The sequence below is a fragment of the Alosa pseudoharengus genome, unplaced genomic scaffold, assembly GCF_046254945.1.
Source record: "Alosa pseudoharengus isolate Yale_2024_CS ecotype anadromous, Long Island Sound unplaced genomic scaffold, YU_APseudo_1.1 YU_APseudo_1.1_scf_10, whole genome shotgun sequence".
In the NCBI taxonomy this organism is placed as follows: domain Eukaryota; kingdom Metazoa; phylum Chordata; class Actinopteri; order Clupeiformes; family Clupeidae; genus Alosa; species Alosa pseudoharengus.
The window spans coordinates 23,860,635-23,887,917 of NW_027468565.1; the positions used below are offsets into that span (position 1 = coordinate 23,860,635).

The 27,283-nt window shown below is 44.0% G+C and overlaps 2 protein-coding genes across 3 annotated transcripts in view; one reads left to right on the forward strand and one right to left on the reverse strand.

Moving 5' to 3' along the window:
* Nucleotides 1–21,653, forward strand: part of LOC143104048 (coronin-2B-like) — a 21,783-nt gene extending 130 nt beyond the window's left edge. The window contains exons 2-13 of the mRNA XM_076267968.1: nucleotides 7,744–7,944; nucleotides 10,464–10,580; nucleotides 11,357–11,506; nucleotides 11,673–11,837; nucleotides 13,231–13,347; nucleotides 14,055–14,159; nucleotides 15,206–15,302; nucleotides 15,536–15,648; nucleotides 16,450–16,540; nucleotides 17,257–17,396; nucleotides 17,844–17,964; nucleotides 21,604–21,653. Of these exons, the coding sequence (XP_076124083.1) occupies nucleotides 7,744–7,944; nucleotides 10,464–10,580; nucleotides 11,357–11,506; nucleotides 11,673–11,837; nucleotides 13,231–13,347; nucleotides 14,055–14,159; nucleotides 15,206–15,302; nucleotides 15,536–15,648; nucleotides 16,450–16,540; nucleotides 17,257–17,396; nucleotides 17,844–17,964; nucleotides 21,604–21,653 (1,467 nt within the window). The remainder of the gene's footprint in view (nucleotides 1–7,743; nucleotides 7,945–10,463; nucleotides 10,581–11,356; nucleotides 11,507–11,672; nucleotides 11,838–13,230; nucleotides 13,348–14,054; nucleotides 14,160–15,205; nucleotides 15,303–15,535; nucleotides 15,649–16,449; nucleotides 16,541–17,256; nucleotides 17,397–17,843; nucleotides 17,965–21,603) is intronic.
* On the reverse strand, nucleotides 20,221–27,283 carry LOC143104053 (acidic leucine-rich nuclear phosphoprotein 32 family member D-like). Of its 2 annotated transcripts, none has more exons than XM_076267982.1 (7): nucleotides 26,981–27,283; nucleotides 22,582–22,731; nucleotides 22,340–22,462; nucleotides 21,610–21,811; nucleotides 21,346–21,470; nucleotides 21,159–21,204; nucleotides 20,221–21,048 (listed from the first exon to the last, which is right to left on the reverse strand). In XM_076267982.1, the coding sequence occupies exons 1-7, from the start codon at nucleotides 27,266–27,268 to the stop codon at nucleotides 20,960–20,962; spliced, it is 1,023 nt and encodes a 340-aa protein (XP_076124097.1). In that variant the 5' UTR covers nucleotides 27,269–27,283; the 3' UTR covers nucleotides 20,221–20,959. The 2 variants fall into 2 exon arrangements, with proteins under 2 accessions (XP_076124097.1, XP_076124105.1); XM_076267990.1 differs by lacking the exon at nucleotides 26,981–27,283 and adding an exon at nucleotides 25,591–26,740.

A 27,283-nucleotide genomic window follows, 5' to 3' on the forward strand; every position in this document is an offset into this window, starting at 1 on the left:
ATGGGTTTTAGGTTATAGATGTGTGAGGTCATGGGTGTTGGGTTATAGATGTGTGAGGATATGGGTTTTAGGTTATAGATGTGTGAAGTTATGGGTGTTGGGTTATAGATGTGTGAGGATATGGGTGTTGGGTTATAGATGTGTGAGGTTATGGGTGTTGGGTTATAGACAGTGTTAGGTAACAACGTTATTTTTTCAGTAACGGGGTAATCTAATTAATTACTTTTCCCGTCGTTACAAAGCCGTTAACGTTACTGGACGTTAAATGTGGTGCGTTACTATGCATTGATTGAATAAACTGTGTAATCCGAACGCACCCCTGGCTCACAGCTAGTGAGGAGGTGGGTTAATAACGACGTGATTGGCTAAGGCAGAGTAGTCATGTTTCATGATAGCCAATCAGAGCCAGTGTTTTTACACACTAGCCAGCACACGCGCGACACACACATGCACCAGCTAAAATAGAGATTCGACGAAACAGCAGAGGTCAGGAGCAATCCGATGAAAAGTTGGCATTTTCAAGGTGGAGATATAAGCACTACTTCAAATTCATTGTGGTCAAAGGCAAGAATGTGCATGTAATGTGTACATTATGTCCAAGAGCGAAGACTTTGTCGACATCCATTGTAAGCAACTCTAATTTAATGAAGCATCTCAAACACGCATCTAAAGCTAGTGGCCAAAAACACCGATACCTCCACCACAGATGATAGCTCGCCATCCACTAGCAAAGAAGGACTCGGAGCAAAGTCCTCCAAGCAGCAAAAGCTAGATCTTTCTGCCTCACAACAAAAACCTATGACACAGGCTGAAGTCAACCGTATAGGTCTGTCGATGTGCAATATCTTGAATTTCCCCTTGGGGATCAATAAAGTATCTATCTATCTACCTATCTATCTATCTATCTAATAAATATCGAACGTTATGTAGCCTACAAACACCTGTCCTTTCTACTCATTTCAACTGGCTGCTCACAAAATCCAAATTCTTTGACATATAGCAACTTTTTTTTAACAGTAACGCAAATAGTTACTTTCCCTGGTAACGAGTTACTATTATCATAGAGTAATTCAGTTACTAACTCAGTTACTTTTTGGAACAAGTAGTAAGTAACTATAACTAATTACTTTTTTAAAGCAACACCAAAGAACTTTTCCACGCATGCTATTTGTTTATCCAGCAACGGCTTTGCAAATAACGATGTCCATAGACAAGGTAGAATATGTTGCATGATTTTATGAAAGTACGATGTATTGTGACATCATGGATGTCAAATTTGTAGTTTCTTATGTCTCATTTCATCGAACTACAAAACCGCTACCCGATCTGGTAAACTTACATAGTGCGGTTATAGCCGATAGAGGGCCGCGAAGCGAATGCAGAAGTGCCGTTCACCCTGTTACGAGTTGATGAACCACGGAAACAATTTTGGAAACATTATTTTAAGGTACAAAAAACTCTTTGGTGTTGCTTTAAAGTAATGTTCCCAACACTGGTTATAGATGTGTGAGGTCATGGGTGTTGGGTTATGGATGTGTGAGGTCATGGGTTTTAGGTTATAGATGTGTGAGGTTATGGGTGTTGGGTTATAGATGTGTGAGGTTATGGGTGTTGGGTTATAGATGTTTGAGGATATGGGTGTTGGGTTATAGATGTGTGAGGTCATGGGTGTTGGGTTATAGATGTGTAAGGTTATGAGTGTTGGGTTATAGATGTGTGAGGTTATGGTTGTTGGGTTATAGATGTGTGAGGTTGCGGTTGTTGGGTTATAGATGTGTGAGGTTGCGGCTGTTGGGTTATAGATGTGTGAGGTGTTGGATTATAGATGTGTATTTAGATGTGTGTGAAGTTGGGTGTTTGGTTATAGATTTATGGTTATGGGTGTTGGGTTATGTGTGAGGTTATGGGTGTTGGATTATAGATGTGTATAGATGTGTAGGGTGTTGGGTTATAGATGTGTGAGGTTATGGGTGTTGGGTTATAGATGTGTGAGGTTGTGTGTTGGGTTATAGATGTGTGAGGTTATGGGTGTTGGATTATAGATGTGTGAGGTTGCGGCTGTTGGGTTATAGATGTGTGAGGTTGCGACTGCTGGGATATAGATGGTTATAGATGTGTGAGGTGTTGAGTTATAGATGTGTATTATAGATGTGTGTGAAGTTGGGTGTTTGGTTATAGATTTATGGTTATGGGTGTTGGGTTATGTATGTAGATGCGTATAGATGTGTGAGGTTGTGTGTTGGGTTATAGATGTGTATGGTTATAGCTGTTGGTGGTCATATACTTTTCATTGGCACACTGAAAAGAATTCTCTGAGAGGTTTTAGAAATTGGGAGTAAAGGGACAAGTACAAATCTGTACACGGTTACTCAAAGTAAAACTACACAGTTGAACAGGTACACAATGGCTTACCTGAAGTCTATTTGTAGTCTCAGACTGGTTGGTGTTCAGTTTTCTCTGTAAGTGTTTTCAGGTATGTCTGAGACTTTGAAGAAAAAAGATATGACCACCAACCACATGCCTGCATGCCTCTTCTGCAAGCAATGGAAGAGACATGAAGAGACATTGAGGTGGGGTCAGATCAAAGGTTGATACTGGTTGTTCAAATAAAAGGTAGGCTAAGATAAATCCTTACGCACCTGTCATGATTAGTTTATGTGTTGATACAGTTAAAATAGAAGGATCAATTATGGCGTTGTTGATCTGAATATGTTTTTTACAGTAAAGTTAACGTTACCAGTTTGCTGCATTTGCGTAAAGGTGTTTGCCACATTGCTTTTTTTCCATGGCTCTCACCAAGTCCTACATGAGATGCAAGCAAATATTACTGATAAAATCAGTTTAATTAGGCTACATTGTTTTCAGTTGGAATATCCTGACAGTAGGGCCTACAAGACGTAAAGCTGGTGGTGTGATATGCAGCGCGATGACCTTTTGTCGGATACCGTTTCTATTTTTATTTCTGTCACTCACGTTACTCTGCCATTTTGAATGAGAAATATGACGCATATAACAGAATCAATGTGGACAGAGGGCATTCAGTGCACCACAACAGTCGGATGCAGTATGGATTCTCTTTATTACTGCAATGACTGCAGTGTTATATACAGTGCAACCGGAAAGTTTTCAGACCCTTTCTTCTCATCAATCAAAAAACATGTGTTTGGATTGTTTTGTAAATTTATACAAAATAAAAGACTGAAATATACTATTTACATAAGTATTCACACCATTGTTATGACGCTTGCAATTCAGCTCTGGTGCATCTTACTTATCAGTTGTCCTTGAGATGCTTCTCCAACTTGATTGGAGTACACCTGTGCCTAAATGAATTCATTGGACATTATTAGGCGGGGCACACATGTAAGGTCTCACAGTTGATGATGTATGTCAAGAGTGAAAACCAAGCCACAAGGTCGAGAGAATTGTCTGTAGACTTGCGAGACAGGGTTGTGTGAAGACACAGATCTGGGAAAGGATACAAGAAAATATTTGCAGCATTGAAACTCCATCATTCTCAAATGGAAAATATTTTAAACAACCAACAGTCTTCCTAGATCTGGCCTCTCAGTAAAACTGAGTAATTGGATACAAAGGACCTTGGTTATACAGGTAACCAAGGACTCAATGGTCGCTATAAGTGAGATCCAGAGTTCCTTTGTGAAGATGAGAGAAGCTTACAGAAGGACAACCATTTTGAGTTTTAACATAATGAGCAAAAAGTGTGTAGGCAATAGGCAAAAATTGTAAGGTTAGGGTCAAGTTAGGAATAGGGTTAGGGATAGGAGTCAGTTTGGATGTGGCTGGAACACAAGTCATGTCATGCAAGCTGAACAGATCTGGTAATTCTGTTTATATAGACAGTAAGATGTCCATTTGTGTGTGTGTGTGTGTGTGTGTGTGTGTGTGTGTGTGTGTGTGTGTGTGTGTGTGTGTGTGTGTGTGAGTGTGAGAGAGAGCGTCTGATGGGGTAAGCCTGAACAAGCACAGGAAACATCTGGGTCTGAGAGAGGAAATAAGACACAACAAACCAGGAAACACACCTGAATGGTGAATGGTCCTCACAAGACACAATACATGTGTGTCAAAGCAGCTGTTTGTTTGTGTGTGTGTGTGTGTGTGTGTGTGTGTGCACGTGTGTGTGTGTATGCGTGTCTGTGTGTGTCTGTGTTTGGTAAGGTTAGGCACGGATGCTAATACAAAGGAGTGCTCCCCTGGGGCATTACACACAGTCTCATTCACGCACACACACAGACTCACACACACACACACACACACACACACACACCATAACACACATGATTCATAATGGAGATTTACCCATAAAACACATGATTTATAATGAGGAACAAAAGACACACGCTCACTTTAGCCAGGTCTGGGGATCAAACACACACACACACACACACACACACACACACACACACACACACATACATTACACATCATCTCTCATTCTTACTTTTGTCATTCTTATTTTGATTAGCTGTGTCTGTATTAGTGCATGTGTGCGTGTGTATTTGTATTGTTTGAGTATGGGCACATGTTTGTGTGTGCAAGTTTGTGTGTGTGTGTGTATGTGTGTGTGTGTGTGTGTGCATGTCTGTATGGTTGCTTGTGTGTGTGTGCATCTGAGAGCAAGAGACCAAGAGAGAGCAGCACCACACCACATAACCTTACAGCTTCTCTACACCAGTCAACCGGTATGTCCACACCAGTGATCACCAGCCAACCTGCTTCCAGATAGATAGAGACACATACATTATTACATGACATTACAAATACATTACAAGAACACCCAGACAGAACATGGTAACACTCAAGACTGGTGAAGATATAACCGCAGTGACAGTCTGTCAAGCAGAGTTTGTACAGAGAGCTGCCATATAATTGAGTCTACACTCTGGTGCATGTAGATTTCCTGGCTGTCAGTCCCCTGACCCCGGGCAGCACATCTGTAATGAGGCTCGTCCAGGTCACTAGTAGCACGTATGTATGTAATGAGACTCGTCCAGGTCAGTAGCAGCACATCTGTAATGAGGCTCGTCCAGGTCAGGAGCATATTGCTGAGATCTCTCCCAGCTCCACTGTGCCTGCAGGGCTTCTGCTCTGCTGCTAAATCTGCTCTCTGCTGATGGCAGAAGTAGGTCAGTGTTTCTATTGTTCCAGATTACTGACAAATATGGAATGAATTCAAACAATGTGGCACAGATCCTCATGCATCAGAGACATACTGACACCATGCATGTTTGCGCTGGGGTTCATGTTAGGATTAGGGCAAGGGCTAGGGATAAGACCCTCTGCTCTAACAGGGCAAGGTCATTACTTCCGGGCTTTCTATGAGTTACAGTATTAACAGTGATGATGTCATCACAGATGCCCTACTCCCAGAATGCACTGAGAGATTAAAATTATCTTGCGAAAAATTAGGTCAGAGCACCAACGTCAGAGCAGCGTTTGAGCCGTATGTAGGGCAGCAAGGAGTAATCCAGCTGGCACCCCCCCCCAGTTCTACAGCCCCCACCCCCCCTCTAGTTCTACTGCCCCCACCCTCCCTCTAGTTCTACTGCCAAAAATCTCCTGATGGTTCAGCGCACACTTTTACACTTTTACATTTTTGTCCAAAATGAATTACAATGACATCCATTACATAAACATTAAAATGAACAAGGAAAGTCAAAGGAAAGAGCCTCAATAAAAAAAATACCAATATTAGTAATAAACTAGGTAGAATTTAATAGAATAATAACAATAACCATATATATACATAACATATACACCATGTCTCTGTATGAATTAATTTGTTAGATGCATGGTAAAGAAGATCCCAAAACTATCTCTACTGTAGAAGGAGCATTAGGTAAATCATTCCATCGACGAGGGATCACTGCATAACAAATAACAAATAACACATACTGTATACACACATACACACATACACATACAGGGCACAGGCAGTGCACATGCACACACACAGACAGCACAGGCAGTGCACACACATACACGCACATGCACACACGCACACACACTCAGGGCACAGGCAGTACACACACATAGGCAGCACAGTACAGCACAGTCAGTACACACACAGTTACATACACACACACACACACATACACATGCATATACACACACACACACATACACACGCATGCACACACACTCAGAACACAGGCAGTACACACGCACACACACACACACACACACACACACACATACACAAACACACACACACATACACACACACAAACACACACACACACACATACACACACACACACACACACATACACACACACACACACACACACGCAGCAGCATGGAGCTCAGGAGTAAAGGAAAAGACCTGTAAAAATAGCTGTAGGGTCGGCCAGGGTGGGAGACCGGGTGGGCCAGGAAAGGCTCCCGTCCAGGAAGAGGACAGGCGGTCTGTCGCCTGATGACCTCTCTCAAGGTCATGTCCCTGGGGTGACCTCAGGTCGTGGCTCTGTCATAAAGATGCTTTTCTGCCCCGGTGGGTTTGTGTGAGGACAAGGCGGGGTCCAGCGGTGTCTCCCTGGCAGCATGACCCCTGGCCTCTTTACACATTGTGTGTCCTCATTAGCACGCTAACGCTAGTGCTCACACAGCAGCTGATCCGCACAAAGGCTCAATCCTTAGCACAGCCGCTAACGACCATCAGCCCACTGACTACACTCACACACACACAAACACACACACACACACACACACATACACACACACACACACACACACACACACACAGTCTCATTCACGCACACACACAGACTCACACACACAGTTGATTATTTTTTTTGGAATGACCAATACTGATTAAAACAACACAACTTGCACACAACTCACCTGATAATACAAACATTGTGCTAATAGCCACAACCATGATTAAAAAAACATTAAAGGGATATTCCACCATTTGGGGAATTACACTCATTTTCCACCTCCCCTTGAGTTAAACAATTGATTTTTACCTTTCTCAAGTTCTTCCAGCCGTTCTCTGAGTCTGGCGATACCATTTTTAGAAATAGCACACACTTCAATCACACTGACAACACATTGGATGCACTTAGATATTTACATACGAAGTACAATCATCTCAATATAAAGAAAACTGCTAAGATTGACGAGTAACTGTGTCTGTGTCCTGTGAATTCTGTAACTGGAAGTGTGTATCTTGCCACTCTCCAAGAACCCCTTTAAGTCAGTTAGATTTATTTGCCTATTAATCTGCTCATACATTTGTTCTGTTGGTTTCCCAGGATTGACATCCTTGGACGGACATGAAGTTGTGCTAAACCCAAATGAAATCAACTCCTGGCAATCTGCTCACACACACACTTGTTCCCAGACCTTCACACACACACACACACACAATGCTGCAGAGTGGGTTCCCAGACCCTCACACACACACACACTGCAGAATGGGTTCCCAGACCCTCACACACACACACATGCTGTACACACACACACACTGCAGAATGGGTTCCCAGACCCTCACACACACACATGCTGTGGAGTGGGTTCCCAGACCCTCACACACACACACACACACAGACACACACACACACACACACACACACATATGCTGCAGAGTGGGTTCCCAGACCCTCACACACACACACACACCCATGCTGCAGAGTGGGTTCCCAGTGCAAGTGTGATTGAGCTGGCTGACAGCAGGTCTGGGGCAGGACAATGACAATGTGAGCTTTTCTGTTGCTCTAGATGTCATGGCGGCCCGTGTACCGGAGCTCTAAGTTCCGGAATGTGTATGGCAAAGCTGGCGGCCGAGAGCAGTGTTTCGATGGGATCCCCGTCACCAGGAGCGTCCACGACAGCCATTTCTGCGCCGTCAACGCCAAGTTCCTGGCCGTCGTGACCGAGAGCGCAGGAGGAGGAGCCTTTGTTGTCATTCCGGTTACCAAGGTAACACTGTTACTGTAGTCACCTGAACTCGTCTCTGAATAAGGAGCTATTGCACAAGGGGCAGTCGTGGCCTACTGATTAGGGCTTCGAGCTTCGGGCTCTCTGTTGTCTTCAGTCCACCTGAAGACACTGCACCCCGTTCTATTGTCCAGATAACAGGGAAGACATTTTAGGGTCTTCTGAGATTTAACTCTGCAGCTGACATCACACTCTCATCAACCCACACTTTTATCACCACACACACACGGATCACCTCCCCCACACACTCATCATCCTTCACAGTAATCACCCCCCCACACACACACACACACACTCATTACACCACACACACTAATCACCCCAAACACACTCATCACTGTGCACACACAGTCCTCTCCCCAAACATACATTTACTACCCCACAGGGTTGTATGTTAACCTTTTTGCTCATAGCACTAGTGCTACAGAGGTTGATAGTTTTGTAACACAATCCACAAAATCTCTAGCATCAGTATGTAGTTACAAACACCTCATCTGTAGACTACACTCTAGAAAACATTAAATAAGGTGTCACTGGTGCTAAATTGGTAAATCATCCATAGCACAGAGACAGTTTTTTTGTAGCATGTGCTAGTTAGTGTGTGCACTGTACAGCCCTGCCCCACACACTACTAACCCACACACACAAATCACCCCCACACAATCATTATTACCCCACACACCAAGGCCGTAGTCATGATGTCAACATTGGGGGGGACCAATGTCCAAACTTTTGACGGACACAGATGCCGCCCCCCCCCCCCCGTGAGTTTTGTGAAAAGAGAAGGGTGGAGAAGAAGCAACTTCACTGGTCCATCCTGAGTATCTTATGATAACCTCTATATTACACAGAATGTGGTTCTTTGACTTATTACTTACACCTGAAGATTTTTTTAAACTAAGGCTTAGACTCATAGGTTTGGAGCATAATAAGATTTTGTCTTTTAATTTAGATTTTATTATGCTGGCGGCTAATTACACAATTTTAACGTCGTAGTTTGAAAGGGACAGGATTCAGGAATAGGCTACTAAGACAAGCCCCTCTTCTGTCTGACTCACCTCATGTTACCCCTGTATGCATAGACTGGCTTCTGACAGAAATGACGTTTTGTGCCAACATGTAGAAACACTAGGCCTACTACAGCCTTTAATTGGTGAATGGAGGTGCAAATTCCTTTCTTTGGTTATTGTCCGCGATTCACATTAACTGTAGGCTATCACGTATTGTAAACGTCGCCACATTTGATCACGTTTTGCCTGCATGGATGCGCGATTGAGTGCGCATCTAAATAATATGCAAGATGCAAAAATCATTTCTAAGAGGCCTATACACGGTAATTTCTGGTATTACTACTAGCATATGAGTGCATTATTTATGTTGAAAGACGTGAAAGAAATGACACAGGCTTGCACAAATTCATCAGATAAAATAAAACGTTTCACTTTCGCTATCATTGCGAGAATAGGCTACAATATGGAAAATGTTCCCTTTCAGTCTGATCGGCTTCAAACATGTATGGGATTTCCTTAGCCTGTGCTACACCTTTCCAAGAAGTTTTGTGAAAATTGTACCGGTAGCTTTTGCGATATTGTTGACAGCCCTACCTCACCACAGTAGGGTGCAGTAAATGGAAGCTTTTGATAGCGCACGCCACTAACGAAAAACGGAAAATCACCAGGACAAACCACTCAGGGGTGTAGGCTACTCTGGAACCATAGGTCACTAATTTGTGCGTTATTTACGTTTGATTACAATTCAGATACGTGTTGGTTTCCTGTAGGTCTAGTATAGCGCTTTATTCTTTCTTTATTTTTCTATGTCCGAATATTGGGGGGGACATTTTGATCATATTTGAATATTGGGGGGGACACGTCCCCCTCAATGTCTATGGTGACTACGGCCCTGCCACACACTCATCACCCCACACAATCATTATGACCCCACACTTCCACACACTCATCATACATTAATTACACCGCACACTCATTACCCCACACACTATTAACCTCACCTAATTCCCAACCCCACTCAGTCTCTTAGTCTCACACACACCCTCGGTCTCTGTACTCAGACATCTGAGGGACAGAAAGGTCTGAGGGCCTCAAAACGCAACATCAGCACCCCTCAGTGGCCACTGGGGCACATTGCAAGCCCTCAAGGTCCTCTAGGTACTTGCCTAAAAGCAAAGTCCTTTTAGGCAAGTCCCTCCACTTCATATTTTGGGCAAGTCCATATTGCAATGCATTTTGGGCACTTATCGGGCATATTTTGGGTAGAAATGCGCGCACACAAGGCTTCACAACACTAACCTTGCTCCAGCAGCGACACACAACACATGATTGGCACAATACACAACACATGATTGGCACCAAACGGCCATGGTGTTACAAACTAACCCCATGCATTTCTATGGAGGATTTTTTGAGTGCTGCGTCTCCATTAGAAAGTCTGCTCAAAGTCTCTAGGTGATAAGAAGCATCTTCTCTTTCTCTCTCTCTCAGGCAGGGCGGATAGACCCAAACTACCCCAAAGTCTGTGGCCATCAGGGCAGTGTTCTGGACATCAAATGGAATCCTTTCATGGACAACATTATAGCCTCATGCTCAGAGGACTGCTCTGTGAGTTTCAGCACACACACACACACACACACAAACACACACACCGAGGCTGCAGGGGCTACTCTCGGCAATACCCTTGGCCCTGGGAAGCTCTCAAGTGAACAAGATCAGGCTCCTATATAAAATAATTGGGAGAGTTTAGTAACACCACATAGGTTGGTCAGAAATTAAATGGATTTATCTTCTTTGTTGCTTGCTCATTACACATGCCACATTTCTCTGCGGGTAAGGTGCAGGCTTGTGCAAAATTCCAGAATTGAATTGAAACTGGCTCTTAAATTCCAATTCAATTCTTGAATTTCACTTGCATTTCAATTGAGGTAGCAAACAGGAAGCAGAATTGCAATTCGTGTACACACCTGTGCACAACCCTGGTAAGGTGGTATCAGGGTGGTATCTCTGTAAGCGGGTAGGGTGGTATCAGGGTGGTATCTCTGTAAGTGGGTAGGGTGGTATCAGGGTGATATCTCTGTAAGCGGGTGATATCTCTGTTAATGGGTAGGGTGGTATCAGGGTGGTATCTCTGTAAGTGGGTAGGGTGGTATCAGCGTGATATCTCTGTAAGCGGGTAAGGTGGTATCTCTGTAAGCAGGTAGGGTGATATCTCTGTAAGCGGGTAATATGGTAGAATATCTCTACTCTATAAATTGGTGGTGTCATTGGCTGGTTGAGAGCATGTGATGGGATTAATGCTGATTGGGTGAATACTGATTGCTGATTGGGTGATTGCTGATTGGGTGAATGCAGATTGCTGATTGGGTGATTGCTGACTTCAGGTGCGTATTTGGGAGATTCCGGAGGGAGGTCTGAGGCGGAACATGAGCGAGTGTGTTCTGGAGTTGTTTGGCCACAGCCGCAAGGTGGGCCTCGTGGAGTGGCACCCCACCTGTGCCGGACTGCTGTTCAGCGCTGGATACGACTTCAAGGTGAACACACCTGGTGCTCCCTCTCATCTAGTTCTGTCTCTTCAGTCACTTCACCACTAGACAGAATTATAATGTTCCAAGGTCATGACTCATGAGTTCTTATTACCCCCCTCTCCCTCTCTCGTCCTCTCTATTTCTCTGCACCCCCCCCCCCCCCTCCCCCAAGATCTTAGTGTGGAATCTGGAGATGGGCGGAGCCGTGAAGGTGATTGACAGCCACTCTGATGTCATCCTCTCCATGTCCTTTAACACGGACGGCAGTCTGCTGGCCACTAGCTGCAAGGACAGGAGGCTACGTTTGATTGACCCTCGGTCTGGAGATGTTCTTCAGGTAGGAAATAGAGACACAATCCATGCTGTATATACCTCAAAAAGGCAAATGCTTATAGTCCTATAAGCAATTACACATTCTAAAGTTCTGGAAATTGTTCCAGCCAATGAACTTCAAGACATGCTTGTGCTGCAAGGTTGTTTCAGGGACAAGGACTATGCCTTTACAGTTTTTTCTGATTGCTTAAGCACATTTTTTGTAACTATGGCTTTTTTTGCAAAACTCTACACACAAATAGGAAAACCTTTCACCCAATCAGCAAAACATTGTAGTTCTCTTGCAAAAGCTAACACACCTTGCTTAACTGTTCACACCTTTGTAAAAATGGTTTTCGTATCACACAGTAAACACAAGCCATCACAATAATAAGCACACAATGTGCCAACTACACACTGATGGTATGAATCAAAAACACATCTGGCTTTTGCTTTCTCTGTGCACAAGGTAGACTATGTCAGTTTGAGGTCATGCTTTTGTCATAGTTCTGTAAACATACAGGGATCCAAACTTCAAGTATTGGTGTTTATTTACACACATCAAAACAACACAAGTGTGTCAAAACACAAAATAGCAATTTCACTGAGACAAAACAAATCAGTCTACATCGGGTCGTCTCTCTCAACATTTGGTCTACATCACATGCAATGTCCTAGTCCAAGGCACCGGGGAAAATATATTCTGGAATGCCGTATCCAGGCCCGACATGACAATATCCCCACATTTTTTTGCCTGTATAAAAGGGCTATTTCTTACTCTTCCTACCCTTCCTCTTCCCCCTCCTCGTCCTCCTCTTGCCCCTCCTTGTCCTCTTCCTCTAACTTCACCTCCTTGTCATCCTCTCCCTTTCACTTCACCTCCACGTCCTATTCTTCAGCCTCCTCTAATTCTTACTCTTCTCACTCTTCCTGCTCCCTCCATTGTACCCATTGTACATTACCTGTGGCTTATTTATAGTGCGTAGGCTGATTGCAAAGTTAACTAATTATCTAAAACAGTTTTCACATGAGAAAGTGTGCCAGAGAGTTGGCAAAATAGTGTAAATAATAGCCACACATGTGTATAGATTTGCTAGGAGTGTGTTGATCATTTCGAAATTGAGTGTAAAGCAGTGAGTTGTGTTTACAGTTCCGCAAAAAGAGTGCTGTGCAGTGGATTGTGCCTACAGTTGTGCAAAGTGTGTGTTACAAAATTGCAAACTGAGTGCAAAGCAGTGTTTGTGCTTTTAGTTTTGCGAACTCAGTGAGTGATTTTGCTATAAGTATTAATAGTTTTAGAAATTGTGCTATAAGAATCACGGTTGTGTTTAAGCATTCAGAAAAAACTGTAATATCATACACGTTAAATAAAAAAAGGTGATTAAAGACTGACTTCACTGTTATTAAATTCCTCCCAGGAGGCTGATTGCAAGAGTCACAGAGTAAACAGGGCGGTGTTTCTTGGCAACATGAAAAAGTTAGCAACAACAGGCGTCTCGCGATGGAACAGCAGGCAGGTTGCATTGTGGGACCAGGTACTCTAAACTCACTTCCTGTACACTCACTTCCATCACTATTTTATTGTAAACTGACTTCCATCACTATTTTACTGTTTCATAACCACATGATATAAAGTGAGACCAGGTACTGTACACTCACTTCTATTTCTTGCATCTCAAAAAACTATAATATCATGGAAAAGTCCATTGCCCTGCACAGACTGAGAGATTAGAGGCTCAGGAAAGTACTGCCAGTGTTTTGACTTAATTAGCTGATTAGAGCTCTTCTCAGGTCTCAACATTTCTGTATTATAAATGATTTATTGTAATATTTTGAGATACTGGATTTTTTATTTCCATGAGCTGTAAACACTAATCATCAAGATTAGAATAATCAAGATTAAAACAAAACAAAAGCTTGAAATATTTTACTTTATGTGTAATGAATCTAGATTATATGAAAGTTTTATTTTTTAAATAAATTTCGGGGGAAAATGAACTTTTCCATGATATTCTAATTTCTTACTCAATACAGCGCATAGTCTATGATACAGCGTCTCTTGAGGTACAATGTGGTATTACAAGAGAATAATATGGTCCGATAATGGAATAGGGAGTATAATATGGTCCGATAATAGCTGGTTAGCATGCTAATACTAGTGGCATGTAGGCAACACAGAGCATGGGTATTCTTCACATTATGTCCAAAGGGAAATGAATAAATAAAAATACAATTAATGCAGGAGGACCTGTCCATGCCCTTGGTGGAGGAGGAGATTGACGGCCTGTCTGGACTGCTCTTCCCCTTCTACGATCCCGACACACACATGCTCTACCTGGCGGGCAAGGTGCAGTCCGTGACAACTCACTACCCTCACGCCATCATCCTCTCTAGAAAGCCCTCACGCCATCACAACCCTCACGCCATCACAACCCTTATGCCATCGTCCTCTCTAGAAAACCCTCACGCCATGACAACCCTCACACCATCGTCCTCTCTAGAAAGCACTAATGGCATCACAACCCTCACGGCATCACAACCCTCACGCCATCGTCCTCTCTAGAAAACCCTCACGCCATCGTCCTCTCTAGAAAACCCTCACGCCATCACAACCCTCACACCATCGTCCTCTCTAAAAGCCTTCACGCCGTCACAACCCTCACGCCATCACAACCATCACGCCATCGTCCTCTCTAGAAAGCACTAATGCCATCACAACCCTCACGCCATCACAACCCTCACACCATTGTCCTCTCTAGAAAACCCTCACACCATCGTCCTCTCTAGAAAGCACTAATGCCATCACAACCCTCACACCATCGTCCTCTCTAAAAAGCCTTCACGCCATCACAACCCTCACACCATCACAACCATCATGCCATCGTACTCTCTAGAAAACCCTCACGCCATCACAACTCTCACACCATCACAACCCTCACGCCCTCACAACCCTTACACCATCGTCCTCTCTAGAAAACCTTAACGCCATCACAACCCTCTCACCATCACAACCCTCACGCCCTCACAACCCTCACACCATCGTCCTCTCTAGAAAATCTTCACGCCATCACAACCCTCACGCCATCGTCCTCTCTAGAAAACCTTAACGCCATCACAACCCTCACGCCATCACAACCCTCGCGCCATCATCTCTTTAGACAGGTGTAAATCACAACTCTACCGCCATCATCTCTTTAGACAGGTGTAAATCACAACTCGGAACTCTTCTCACCTGTCCGGCCTGAGAACTCTGGGCCCTGACAACAGGAGCAAAACCAGAATATTAACATGGGGTTTAGGAGGGGGGTTTAGTTTGAGGGCGGGGTTTAGTTTCATATGTTCTGGAGGATAGGTCACATCCAACTGACACCATTTTTGTGAACTTTTCACCAGGGAGATGGAAACATCAGGTACTATGAAGTCATTCCAGAGAAGCCATACCTGCAGTTTATAATGGAGTTCCACTCACCTGCTCCACAGAAAGGTCTCGGTAAGAACTGCTATTACTATGTGCACCAGTCACACATCTGTATGGTGGTGCTGCCTCTGGTCTGGATGCATTGTAGAGGGTGTGACTATGGTAAGGTTAATGATAATAACAATGACGTGTACTTACTCAGGTATGATGCCTAAACGTGGACTAGACAATAATGATGACATGTACTTACTCAGGTGTGATGCCTAAACGTGGACTAGACAATAACGATGACGTGTACTTGTCAGGTGTGATGCCTAAACGTGGACTAGATGTGGGAGCTTGTGAAGTCTTCCGATTCTACAAGCTGGTAACACTAAAGGGGCTGGTGGAGACTATCTCAATGATTGTACCACGCAGGGTAAGGTCATATTACGCAGGGTCACTGCGTTTCTGATCGCCAAAATAGGGCCCTTTGTTATCTTACTACTGGAGCGGGAGAGCATTAATTACTAAGCTAAAGTCAATAACACCACAAATTGCCTCCAAAAACATTTCAGGGTGTTATACAAGCTAGTACTGCCACTGGTTTAGTGTGAACAAGAGCATCTAGCCTATGAATGACAGAAGGTAGGTACGCAACTTACGAAAGCAGTTAAAATTTTTGCAAGTTGTGTGCGTGTCATTCAACATTGTGAGAGAGGGTGTGCAAGCTGGACAGCAGCACTTCCATTAAGCAGTTGCAATTTGCACAATTTTTAAAAGCAGCACTGTTTGCCGTGTTTGTGAACTTGAAGGCATCTTTCAGTAAGACAAAGCAATGATCTGCTGTCTGTAAGAAATGCCTGGTACAGTGCAACCTGGTACAGTGTCTGGTTTAGGCGTCTAATAGACTAGATTATGCTAATCTAATGTTTCACACATCATTAATTAAATAATAAATAAAAAGGGAAGGTATCAATAACAGTGCCCATAGAAACATTTGAACTGCAGTAACGCACAAGTAATGTAACACACTACTTTCCATAGAGAGTAAAGAAGTAATGTAAGGAATTACATTTTTTTACAGTAGCAAGTGTGTAATACATTACTTTTTTGAGTAACAAACCCCAACACTGATGCAGACACACAGGTACACACAGGCCTGTGCAGGCACACTCATACACAGACACAGACACACACACATAGGCTTGTGTAGACACCCAGTGTTGTGTGCCAACAGTCGGAGGCGTACCAGGAGGACCTTTACCCCATGACAGCAGGACCAGAACCAGCACTCTCAGCAGACGAGTGGCTAAGAGGGGTCAACCGAGGTATGAGTCCTCACCAAAAACACCTCCTCTCCTCACACACACACCTCCTCTCCTCCCCACACACACACCTCCTCTACTCCTCACACACACCCCTTCTACTCCTCACACACACACCTCCTCTACTTCTCACACACACACCTCCTCTACTCCTCACAAACACCTCCTCTACTAACACACACACACACACACACACACCCTCTTCTCCTAACACACACACCTCCTCTACTCGTCACACACACACCCTCTACTCCTCACACACACACACCCTCTATTCCTAACACACACACCTCTTCTACTCCTCACACACACACCCTCTACTCCTCACACACACACACCTCTGCTCCGCAAACACACCTCCTCACACACACCTTCACTTCTTCTCATACACCTCCTCTACTCCTCACACACACACCCTCCACTCCTCACACACACCTAAACTATTACGCATAAACCTCCTCTATTCCACAAGCTCTTCTCATCATACACTTTCTCTTCTCCCTCACTCTACACACCTCCTGTACTAACACACACACACACACACACACACTTACACACACCCTCTACTTCTCACACACACACACCTCCTCTTCTTATCATACACTTTCTCATCTCCCTCACTCTACACACCTCCTGTACTCTGTTGAAGATTGTGAATGTGTGTATGTTCATTCACATGTGCATTTGTGTGTGTGTGTGTGTGTGTGCTATCCCAACAGGACCAGTTCTGATGTCCCTGAAAGCCAGCTACAAGCCACCAGGCCAGAAGGCCACCCGGGCCTCCAGACAGGGGAGGAGGCCGGGGCCCGTGCACAGCATCGACCTGCTGGAGAACGTACCGCCAAAGACCCACAGCGAGGTGTGTGTGTGTGTGTGTGTGTGTGTGCCAGCCTCACACCAACACAGTAGCAAATAAACACAATATTGACCGAAGAATACAATTTCTGTTGAAAATATTTTGTGGACACCCTTCAACGAACTCTTGGTGTATATTCCAACATAATACTACGACTCAACAAATGTCTCGACTCGACTGTAGAAGAGTGTAACAATTTTTTTTATCATAGAGCCTGTTAATCTGTGGCATGACACGCACATTCCTTTAGGAACTTGTGATTGTAAACTGATAAAGCAAAAAGACACAACTTGGGAGATTAGCTTAAGCTAACTGTTGAATGACATAGTGACATAGGATTTCAGTTTACAGTACATTACATACATAGAAGTTGCAAGTTACATTTAACATTCTCATGCTTGTGCTGTGCGTGTGTGTGTGTGTGTGCTGTGTGTGACTCCATGTACATAGCTCCTGAGGATGTTCTTCAGACAGGAGGATGAGTTAAGGCAGATGAGAGAGGATCTAGTGCAGAAGGACCAGAGGATCCAACAGCTGGAACTGGAGCTGAAGAACCTGAAAAACAACTCCTGCTCATGACCCCTCACCATCACCCTCCGACCCCCCGACTCCAACCCTCTCAGGAGCCCGACACTCATAAAGCACTTCAGCATAGACGTCTCACTGTCGACCCTAACGAGATCCTAACTGTCGATCCTAACGCCCCCTCGAACTTAATCTCCCTCAAACTTCCTAACGAGTTTCACCCCCTCAAATTTACTCTCCCTTAAAGGAGAATTCCGGCGATTTTGCACATAGATCTGTTACTCAAGGTCACAGTTAAAATTATGCCCCCAGAGTATAGCACTGTAGCTGCCTGCTACTATAGCTGTTGGCTGCAGCAACTCGAGCTAGGTAGCACCGTTTTTTATTTTTTTTATTTTGTATGGACAGTACTCGGTGACCTCGAGAAACGGTGATCTAAGTTTTCCATTAAACTAAATAAAAGCTCCTCTCCTCTCATAAAACTACTCTCGCCCTCTTAAATTTAACAACTGTATGTCCCCTCACATTTATTTTCCTTCAAACTACTCTTTCTCACTCTCTGATTAGTGAGATGTCTGATAAGAGGACATGGAGACATTACTCTCAGCTCTCTCATAGGACATGGAGACATTACTCTCAGAAACTGGAGAGATTACTCTTAGGTCTCATAGGAGGACATGGAGACATTACGCTCACGTCTGATGGGACATATGAGATTCGAGGACATGGAGACATCACTGCCATGGTGGGTTACTGCTGTCAATCTCTTGCCCAAATCTGCCACCTCTTCTGTAGGACATTTATGTGACATTTTTAGCATGGGGCGATATCTGTTCCTTGTATTTCAGTTATTCACTCCTTATTATGAGCTCATGTTCAATGCGTTGTTCCTACATCCCAAAACAGCATTAATCTGTGCAGTGTAGTCCTACACCTTCTCAGCCATCTACAGGAGGCAGATACCCCACCCCCAATGCTGACACTGTTAAATATATGTACTGTAAATACCTACAAACTCTTGAAAATAATCTGTTTGCTTATAAATACCGTTTGCTTATGTTGACTATAAAAAAATACTGTAAAAATTGACCACTTCTACATTATGCAAGTGATTGAAGCAGGTGACCATCAGTATCTCTTATATGTGTTTATTCAGGTTGAACTTTTTCTACCATCAGCTGCAGCTGATCTGGTTTCAATGGCCATGCTCTCATGTGATGCTCTCTGACAGGTCTGTGATGACCTAGGGTTAGGCTGACGGGTCATCTCTCCTGTGATAACCTATGATTAGGGTTAGACTCTGATGGGTGAATCTTCTGTGATAACCAGTCAAGAGTCTAACCCTAGGTCATCTCTCTGGTGACTGGAAGGGAAGCTGAGGGCACCTGATCCCACATCCTACTTGCCCCTCTGTGCCGCAGACCCTGAAGTGCTGGCTGAGGTGAACAAGGCAGTCACTGAATGCACAACTCTTTAAATAAAACCATGGCATGGATTCCCTGCACATGGCTTTGCTCATTAAAAGTGTGCCATACCCTGGCCATTTTTCAGTGTTGTGCAGCAACACAGCCACTTGACCACTAGATGGAGCCCTTCCTCAACGGCTGGGGAGTTCTTGCTGTGCTTCATCAGCTGGGAGAGACATTCTTGATGGGACGGCCAAATCACAGAGCATCCTCTCAATCTACTGCAGTCTGTCGCCATGCCAGCGACGCCCAGTAGAAAATCCGTGATGGGGTGCCCACTGTACCATTACACGACAGCAGGGCACCACGGTGCTCATCTCTCCCGTTACACGACAGCAGGGCACCATGGTAGTGCTCATCTCATCGTTTTTCGACCGTCAGAAAACGCCTTGTTTGAACCATTCAGAATTCTTTGTTATCTAATGAACGAGCCAACATTTCCACCAGGTTTGAACCGAACCAAGGGTGTCATCCACAATGGGTGTCTCATGCAAAACAAAAGTTAATGACATGCATTAACAGGAGAATGATACGAACGAAAATGGCAGAAATTAGCTGTTTAAAATGCTAGTTACCATTAGTGCTAGTTGGCTAGTTTTGTTTACTCATGGCAACAGTTGATATGGACGGGAAGCTTTTAAGCCTTCTCCGCTCCCACTCCGGTACACAGAAAAAAAAGACTATTTTCTGGTTCAAGCTCTGAACCACAGTGCCACGTTGCGAACTGTTTTCAAATGTTGGTTAGCGAACAGGAATGGAACCGGTTCTCTGTCAGTGGAAATAGGCTTTCGGTGGCACAAGACACGCCAACAGGAAGACACCATGCATTCACAATATGGATTCTTCAATGTCCAATGAACATTTTATTATAGTTAAATTGTTACAGCTGGATAATGAAAAAATGTCTACCATTATCAAAAGAGCATAGAAAAAGTTTTGGTCACTATTTACAAAAACCCCACACATAGACTATTCACGCACAGGAAGGAGCCAGCCTGTGATAATGGCAGACATTCAGAGCAAGACGGACAGGGGCCGCAAGCGTGCGCACACGCACACACACACACACACACACACACACACACACACAGAGTCTCCTTGGGACAAGGCCACCCTCAACACTCACAACAGTAAAATAGTTTACTCTGTAAAATGAACAACCCTCCAGAGGAAAATAAGGGCAGGCTGGTGTATGAGATTAAAAAAGCAGTAGTCATCAAAATAGGTGGACAAGCACTCAAAAGCTTTGGGTACGTTTCTGCTCTCTGTTGTAAAAACATCTGTATATGCATTTCGGCATCCATGGTAGCAAGAACTGACACCTTTAGTAAGGGAGTGTGTTCCTTTACAAAATAATGTTTGTGGTCTGGATTACAGCACCGGAGCTGGAAAAGAAATGTAACTGAACTAAAGTCTGCAACTGATAAACATAAAAGAAATACGCCTGTGACCTAACCTGGACTTCACGTCCCCAGCCCCCCCCATCTCTACACACACACACACACCCACACACAGCTCATATGTCCGTTTAGGAAACACAAGAGTCATTTTTAAAAAGCAAGTAAAGAAGCGGGTTTAGTCTTCATCATCGTCGTCGTCGTCGTCATCATCATCATCACCTTCATCCTGAGGATCTCGTTTCCTCTTCTGCCCCCGCTCCTCGTCTGTAACACAGCACAGTCACACACACTCAGATCACAATATTGTTGCGCACACACATAGAGATCACACTAATGCACACACACAGACACACACACACACACACTCCACTCACCTAAGTCCTCATCATCCTCGCCTTCATTCAGCTCATCCTCCTCCTCCTGTCAACACACAAGTTTAATTAATGTTATGGTGCGTTTCACACACACAAATGTCCAGTTTGTGTTTGACACACACTGACACACACACGTGTCCAGTTCGCGTCTGGTGTGCGTGTGGCGGAGTGGAAGGGACAGTCTTACCTGTCCACTTAAATCATCGTCGTCCTCCTCGCCGCCTTCCTCGTCATCCTCCTCCTCTTCCACCTCTTCATCATCATCATCCTCATCCCCTGGAGCTGCATCTTCATCATAGTCCTCCTCTGCTCCTACAAAAGCATGAAAACACACACACAATCAGATGAGGATTCTTTTAATGACTCTTAACACACACACACCACATGAACACCAGGACTTTGGCCTTGTTCATGAGGTTCAGCTAGCTGGCACTGCTAATGTCAGACATACCATCTTCATCATCCTCGTCTTCGTCGTCCAGCCCCTCCACGTAGCCCTCAGCATCCGAGTCGGGGGCCTCCTTGTCCTCTTTGTCATAGCCGTCCAGATAGGTCAGCTGGGGGAGGAGCTTAAACACATTCTCCCGGTAGTCGTTCAGGTTGGTGACCTCACAGTTGAACAGGTCTAAGCTCTTCAGGCTCTCCAACTTTCTCTGCCAGGGAGGGGACAGAGTGGTCAGAGCTCACCCTCTTACACACACACACACACACACACACACACACACACACACACACACACACACACACACACACACACACACACACACACACACACACACACACACACACACACACACACACACACACACACACACACACACACACACACACACACACACACACACACACACACACACACACACACACACACACACACACACACACACACACACACACACACAGGGACAGAGTGAACAGAGCTCACCCTGTTACACACACACACACACACAGACGGAGTGATCAGAGCTCACCCTCTTACACACACACGGACTGGTCAGAGCTCACCCTCTTACATCCACATCCACACACACGCAGCCTTCAGTGGTTTGCGGACACCATTTACCTCTTCCTCCCTTGCTTGCGCCCACACACGCGCACGCACACACACACACATATATATATATATATATATATATATACACACACAAAGACAGACACACATATAGCCCTGTGAGTCTCACCAGAGGTTCGATGGTGCTGAGGTCTTTGATTTTGTTTCCACTGAGGTTGAGGTGTGTGAGGTTTGAACATTTTTCTGACAGAACTTCCAGGCCTCCAGAGATGCGGTTGTCACTCAATTCAAGCTAAAATTAAGCACATAGCCTACTTAATCAAACTATTAAAACATCAAGAACATTTACTTAAACTATGAAAGAGATGTGCTTATGTCACTTCACATCTGAAGATGTGTCTGTGTACAAACCTTTTTGAGTTTATTCAATTTAGGCAAATTTGCAACTGATGTTAAGCCAACATTAATTGTGCTTAAAAACTCCAGCTCTTCAAATTCATCTGTGAGGCCTTCGATTTTCCCTTCATTTGATCGACAGTTATCAAGAACCAGCTCCTTGACCTGAAACACAACACGAGCACAATTAGCACCGGCTCATACATTGCAACTGGGCTGCCACAGCCAACCGTAACATGTAGCAGTTCACATACATGCAGACCCCTCACAGCGGAGTCTGCTCCTGAGGACAGTCAGACTGCACTTAGTCTAGCAGGGATTAAATTGAGTCAAATCATCAGTACGTTTTGACACAGAGTGTTGCTTGCAGTAAACCTGAACAAAAATGTTTTTCATCATTAATATTTCATCAGGGCAAGGGCCAGGAGAAATATACCAAAACAAAGCTGGGTTTTTTTTCAACACAGGGCCAGAATATGTGAACAGTCCACATACATCACCACATGTGAACAGTCCACATACATCACATGTGAACAGTGTGAATAGTCCATTATATATCTACAGAAGGTAAACTGTAATCTAAAAATATTCAGGCATGTTTGCAGCATACCTTGGAACACTAAGAAGAATTGACAGCATTGATCAAGGCTTTCCAACAGGAGGTCACCTAACCTTACAACATATCAAGTACATCGTCTGATATATCAAATATGACTTCAATGATTAGAGAGGACATCTAACCCAGGTAATTTGCTGTTACTGTGCCCTAGAGTACTAGCTAGAATCCGGCGGAGCTCGGTATCAGAGCTACAGGTTATGCTAATATAGCCAGGGCAGCCCAGTCACGGATAAAATAAACATGGTTTGACCCGTGGAGGACACACAGAAACTTCATCTGAGCGTGATGGTTGGCATGTCTCCCCCAAACCACAAATGTTTAGACTGCCATTGAACAGCCCCCGCCCATGATGCAGTGTCTTTAGACTCCCAAGGTGGCATACATCATGTCCCCATTGATGCAGTGCAGGCTGGATTCATTTCCACTCACCACACCAATAAATGTGCGTTGCACGGAGCTAACTGGCATTACTGCAGCGTACTCTTGAACACACGAGCTCCCGTAAACAGTCTATTACATCTCGATTTTCCATTGATCACCGATGTTGAGCTTATAATTATTTTACAAAGTTCTTGGGAAACCACAGCGGGATTCCGTCGTGTCGCGTCTTGACGTACTGTTAAGATTATCTTACATTTGCTAACCATACAAATACAGTTCCATGGAAGAGGGGGTTATTTTTAAGAGCAGCCGCTTCCACATTACACTATTTCCGTTTTTAAAAATACGGACTAGGATAATGTTACTTTTAACAAGTTTCTAAAACGCACGACTTCGATTTTATTTCGCTAACGTTTTATGCAAAATGGCCGACGACATTGATTCAATATCCATGGTACGATTAAGCAAATAAAAGCGTATTTCTATCGCATTACTCAGTCTCGCCCATTCCGAACTTAATAGTAAACCAAGTTAGCCAACATTACCCCTCAAATATCACTTCGGCTTAAAGTGCATCCGTGCAACGCTTTAGCGCTACCAAGCAAAGACAATAGGTGGCCAAGGGGCTCAACCAACCACGCTGGCACACAGTAAATTCAACTTGGAGATCTAAATGGGTAATCTTTGAAAAGGGATTGCACTAAACTCTTATGTAATAACAGACGGACCATTTTTCGGGCAAATAGATGGTGTAGTGGTTAATCAACCACTAAAATGGCGGCATGTAACGGAGCTCTGCGTAACTGTTATGCTTGCCAGGACAAGAGTACGAAACGATAACGCGTCGTATACTAGCTACCCAACCTGATCTCCAACACCGGAGTTTGTTCACTTATTCTGAAAGCAGTTCCTGCTTGATGAACCACGTACGCCGGAACTTAACCGTACGCCAGAACACATGCCTTGTGCTGGTTAACCTTCTCTCACCCAACCGGGGCATCCACAACAGACAGTGGCCAGTGATGGTAAACGGCAAGACAACGGGCTCGACTTCTTGGAGTTGTGCGTTAAAGCATGGGATTAAAGACCAAATTAAAGATTTTAAAACGTTATCGATGGGATTGAAGGTATATAGTCAACCCTACCATTAACACTGGATACAACCTGAATTAGTGTTAAGAAAAAGTGTTCTAAAACGTTTCCTTAGAGGTAAATTTACGGTAATGTGAAACATTCCAGAACGCAAGATCATCTTGTACGTTAACTGCCGCATGTTTTACCGCAAATCTGTGTTTTTGTTTCTAAATAAGATATAAAGCAATAACATTGCGTGAAATGCTAAAATATTTTTTCCAGACATTATTGTCGTAAATGCGTTCTACACACCGAGCCACAAACGTACAAGTTGGGGTTAACGTTCACTAGCGAAAAGCAGTATAGCTATACAGACTAACGTTAGCTAATGTTAGCTTACTTGGCTAACGTTATAACGTTAACGTACCTTCCAACGTTGTTTCACCAACCAAATTTAACGCCACATTATCTCCATTAAACGTTGACACACCGGAGGATGTTAATGCAAATCTTAACAAACGACTGATCTCTCGCACCCCAATAGTAATCCAATAGAAGAATGGCAGAAATCATCAAATTCTGGCCTCATGCAGTTGTGTGCTAAATGAAAAGGGCGCGCACGAGATTAAAGTTACAAACATGGCTCCACACTGATACCCTTGTTTACTTCAGCTACCGTCGGGCTGCTCACCACTGCAACCGCTGCATTTACACACAGCTCAAAGCGCTAAATAGTTCCATGAGATCAAAAGAGGGATGACAAATGCCGTTCTGGGTCTAAGGTACTTCTTCAACAAATGACACCCTGAAGCCGACTACATTTAAAGTCCATTCAAGAATATGCCACATCAACTTCGTTACTGTCTGTGCGCCTTTAACCCAGATCAAGGGCAGTATCACGATACATGCTGTCTTTCAAGTAAACATTAATTCAACAAAAAGGTTCTTACATCAGATGGTGTCCGATTTCGCAATTCTAGATGAATTCTTTTCTTCATATCCATTTCGGCTTCAGTAAAGCAATCAGGAGATACAGGAACACTTGGACATGCAGTAGCGTTAAAGGATGCCGCCTCTTAGACACAGTTCACACACTACCTTGATCCCTTTAGAGGGCGGGACATGACATGTGACTGTCGTCACACATGGCCAATCAATAAACAAGAATAGGCACGTCAAGTACTTGCAGACGCCCAACCTCCATATTGAACCAATCGTTCAACAAGGCGGAGCTGGTGTATTTGTTTGGTTGAGAAAGGAAAGAGTGTAGTTCAAGTGCGATAATCATTTATTAAACAAGTTAACCTCGTAGAAAGTATTTTCGTTTTTTTAGACGTAAAGACGACCGAGGCACCACTTGGGGTATATCAACAACTCATGAATGTCCACAAGCAGCCTAGGCGAACACGAATCTAAATCGAAATAGAGCCATCGTGTCGCAAAACCTATATGCCATCCTTCTAGATTGCAGTTGAGCTCATCAAATTATCAAACAATGAGAATTTCTCATTTTCAACGGTAATGGTCGTCTGATCAACATTGAACAGTGGCCTACAGAAAACAATGTTAGATGATTCTTTTACTGCAGTTAGGCTACTCATGTGAGGTGAAATAAAGACAAAACAATAAGAAATTACGGGGTGTAATACTTCGTACCAACACCATTCAAAAGTGCAAAAAATCCTGAAAATAAGTTCTCGCTAGTGTCGATCGTGTATGCTACATGTGTCCGAAGTGAACAGTCCCCAGCAACCAGAAAGAACACAGCGGGCAAGCCCTCATCAGGGCACACAAGCAGACTGTTGAACTAATTTTAAGCTCAGCCCATCGCAACAACAAGATTTACCAGATTGACACTTTTTTTTTTATCCAGACTGACACCAATTTAAACAAATAAAATGAGAAATCGCTTCGCCCAAATCCGGACGTCACAACCTTACCAATGAAAATACAAATTATGGTCCCACCCCCGTAGTTCCGTTGCCAGTTAAAATTTTCCAGCTAAAATGGAGAAGACGACACATCACCTGACCTTAATACATAGGCGCCATTTTGATAAGGCTATCAAACGCATTTTTAAGGAAACACATTTAACGATTGTTAAATGTATTGAATAAATGAATAAACATTACCCATCATTCAGGCGACTGATGTGAACCCCGCTGCCGCTATAGGTGGCACGGAAATAGAGTAGAGACATTGCTTGACACCATGGGTTACATAAGCGCCCCGCCTGGTAGCCTACTCTGGCTCAAAGACCGCATTTGCAAGGCTTTAGTTGTTTCATTGTTTCAAATGTTCTATTAATGTCGATACATAATAGCCATTGCAGCAAAATACCGTCTTCGACCGTCGTTGTATGGCGATTCCAGCCCGCGCCTGCAGGTTTATAGAAAGGCATTGCACGCTGTTCAGTCGTGGCGAGGACCCCTTTCCGCTGGGTGTGTTTCGCTGGCTGCATAGCGAACAAATTTGCTGCACAGTGCTGCAGCTGCCACAATCGGCGAACTGCGTCCTTGATTTGCGCAGGTTTAATGTACATAGCGCAGCTCGTAGAACAGGCAACTGTGCTGCCTTCCTACCAAAGTTTTGTTTTGTGTGCTGCTTAGATTTAAAAAATGTTGTCATTCCTTCGTAAATGTT

Bases quoted from the DNA above. Each gene is read 5' to 3' on its own strand.
- LOC143104053 (XM_076267982.1), bottom strand. From the start codon at position 27,268: ATGACAACATTTTTTAAATCTAAGCAGCACACAAAACAAAACTTTGGT. The intron at 21,812-22,339 runs GTGAGACTCACA...CCTCCCTGGCAG, and splicing joins TCAGCACCATCGAACCTCTG to AGAAAGTTGGAGAGCCTGAA. The intron at 21,049-21,158 runs GTGAGTGGAGTG...GCTGTGTTACAG, and splicing joins CGAGGATGATGAGGACTTAG to ACGAGGAGCGGGGGCAGAAG.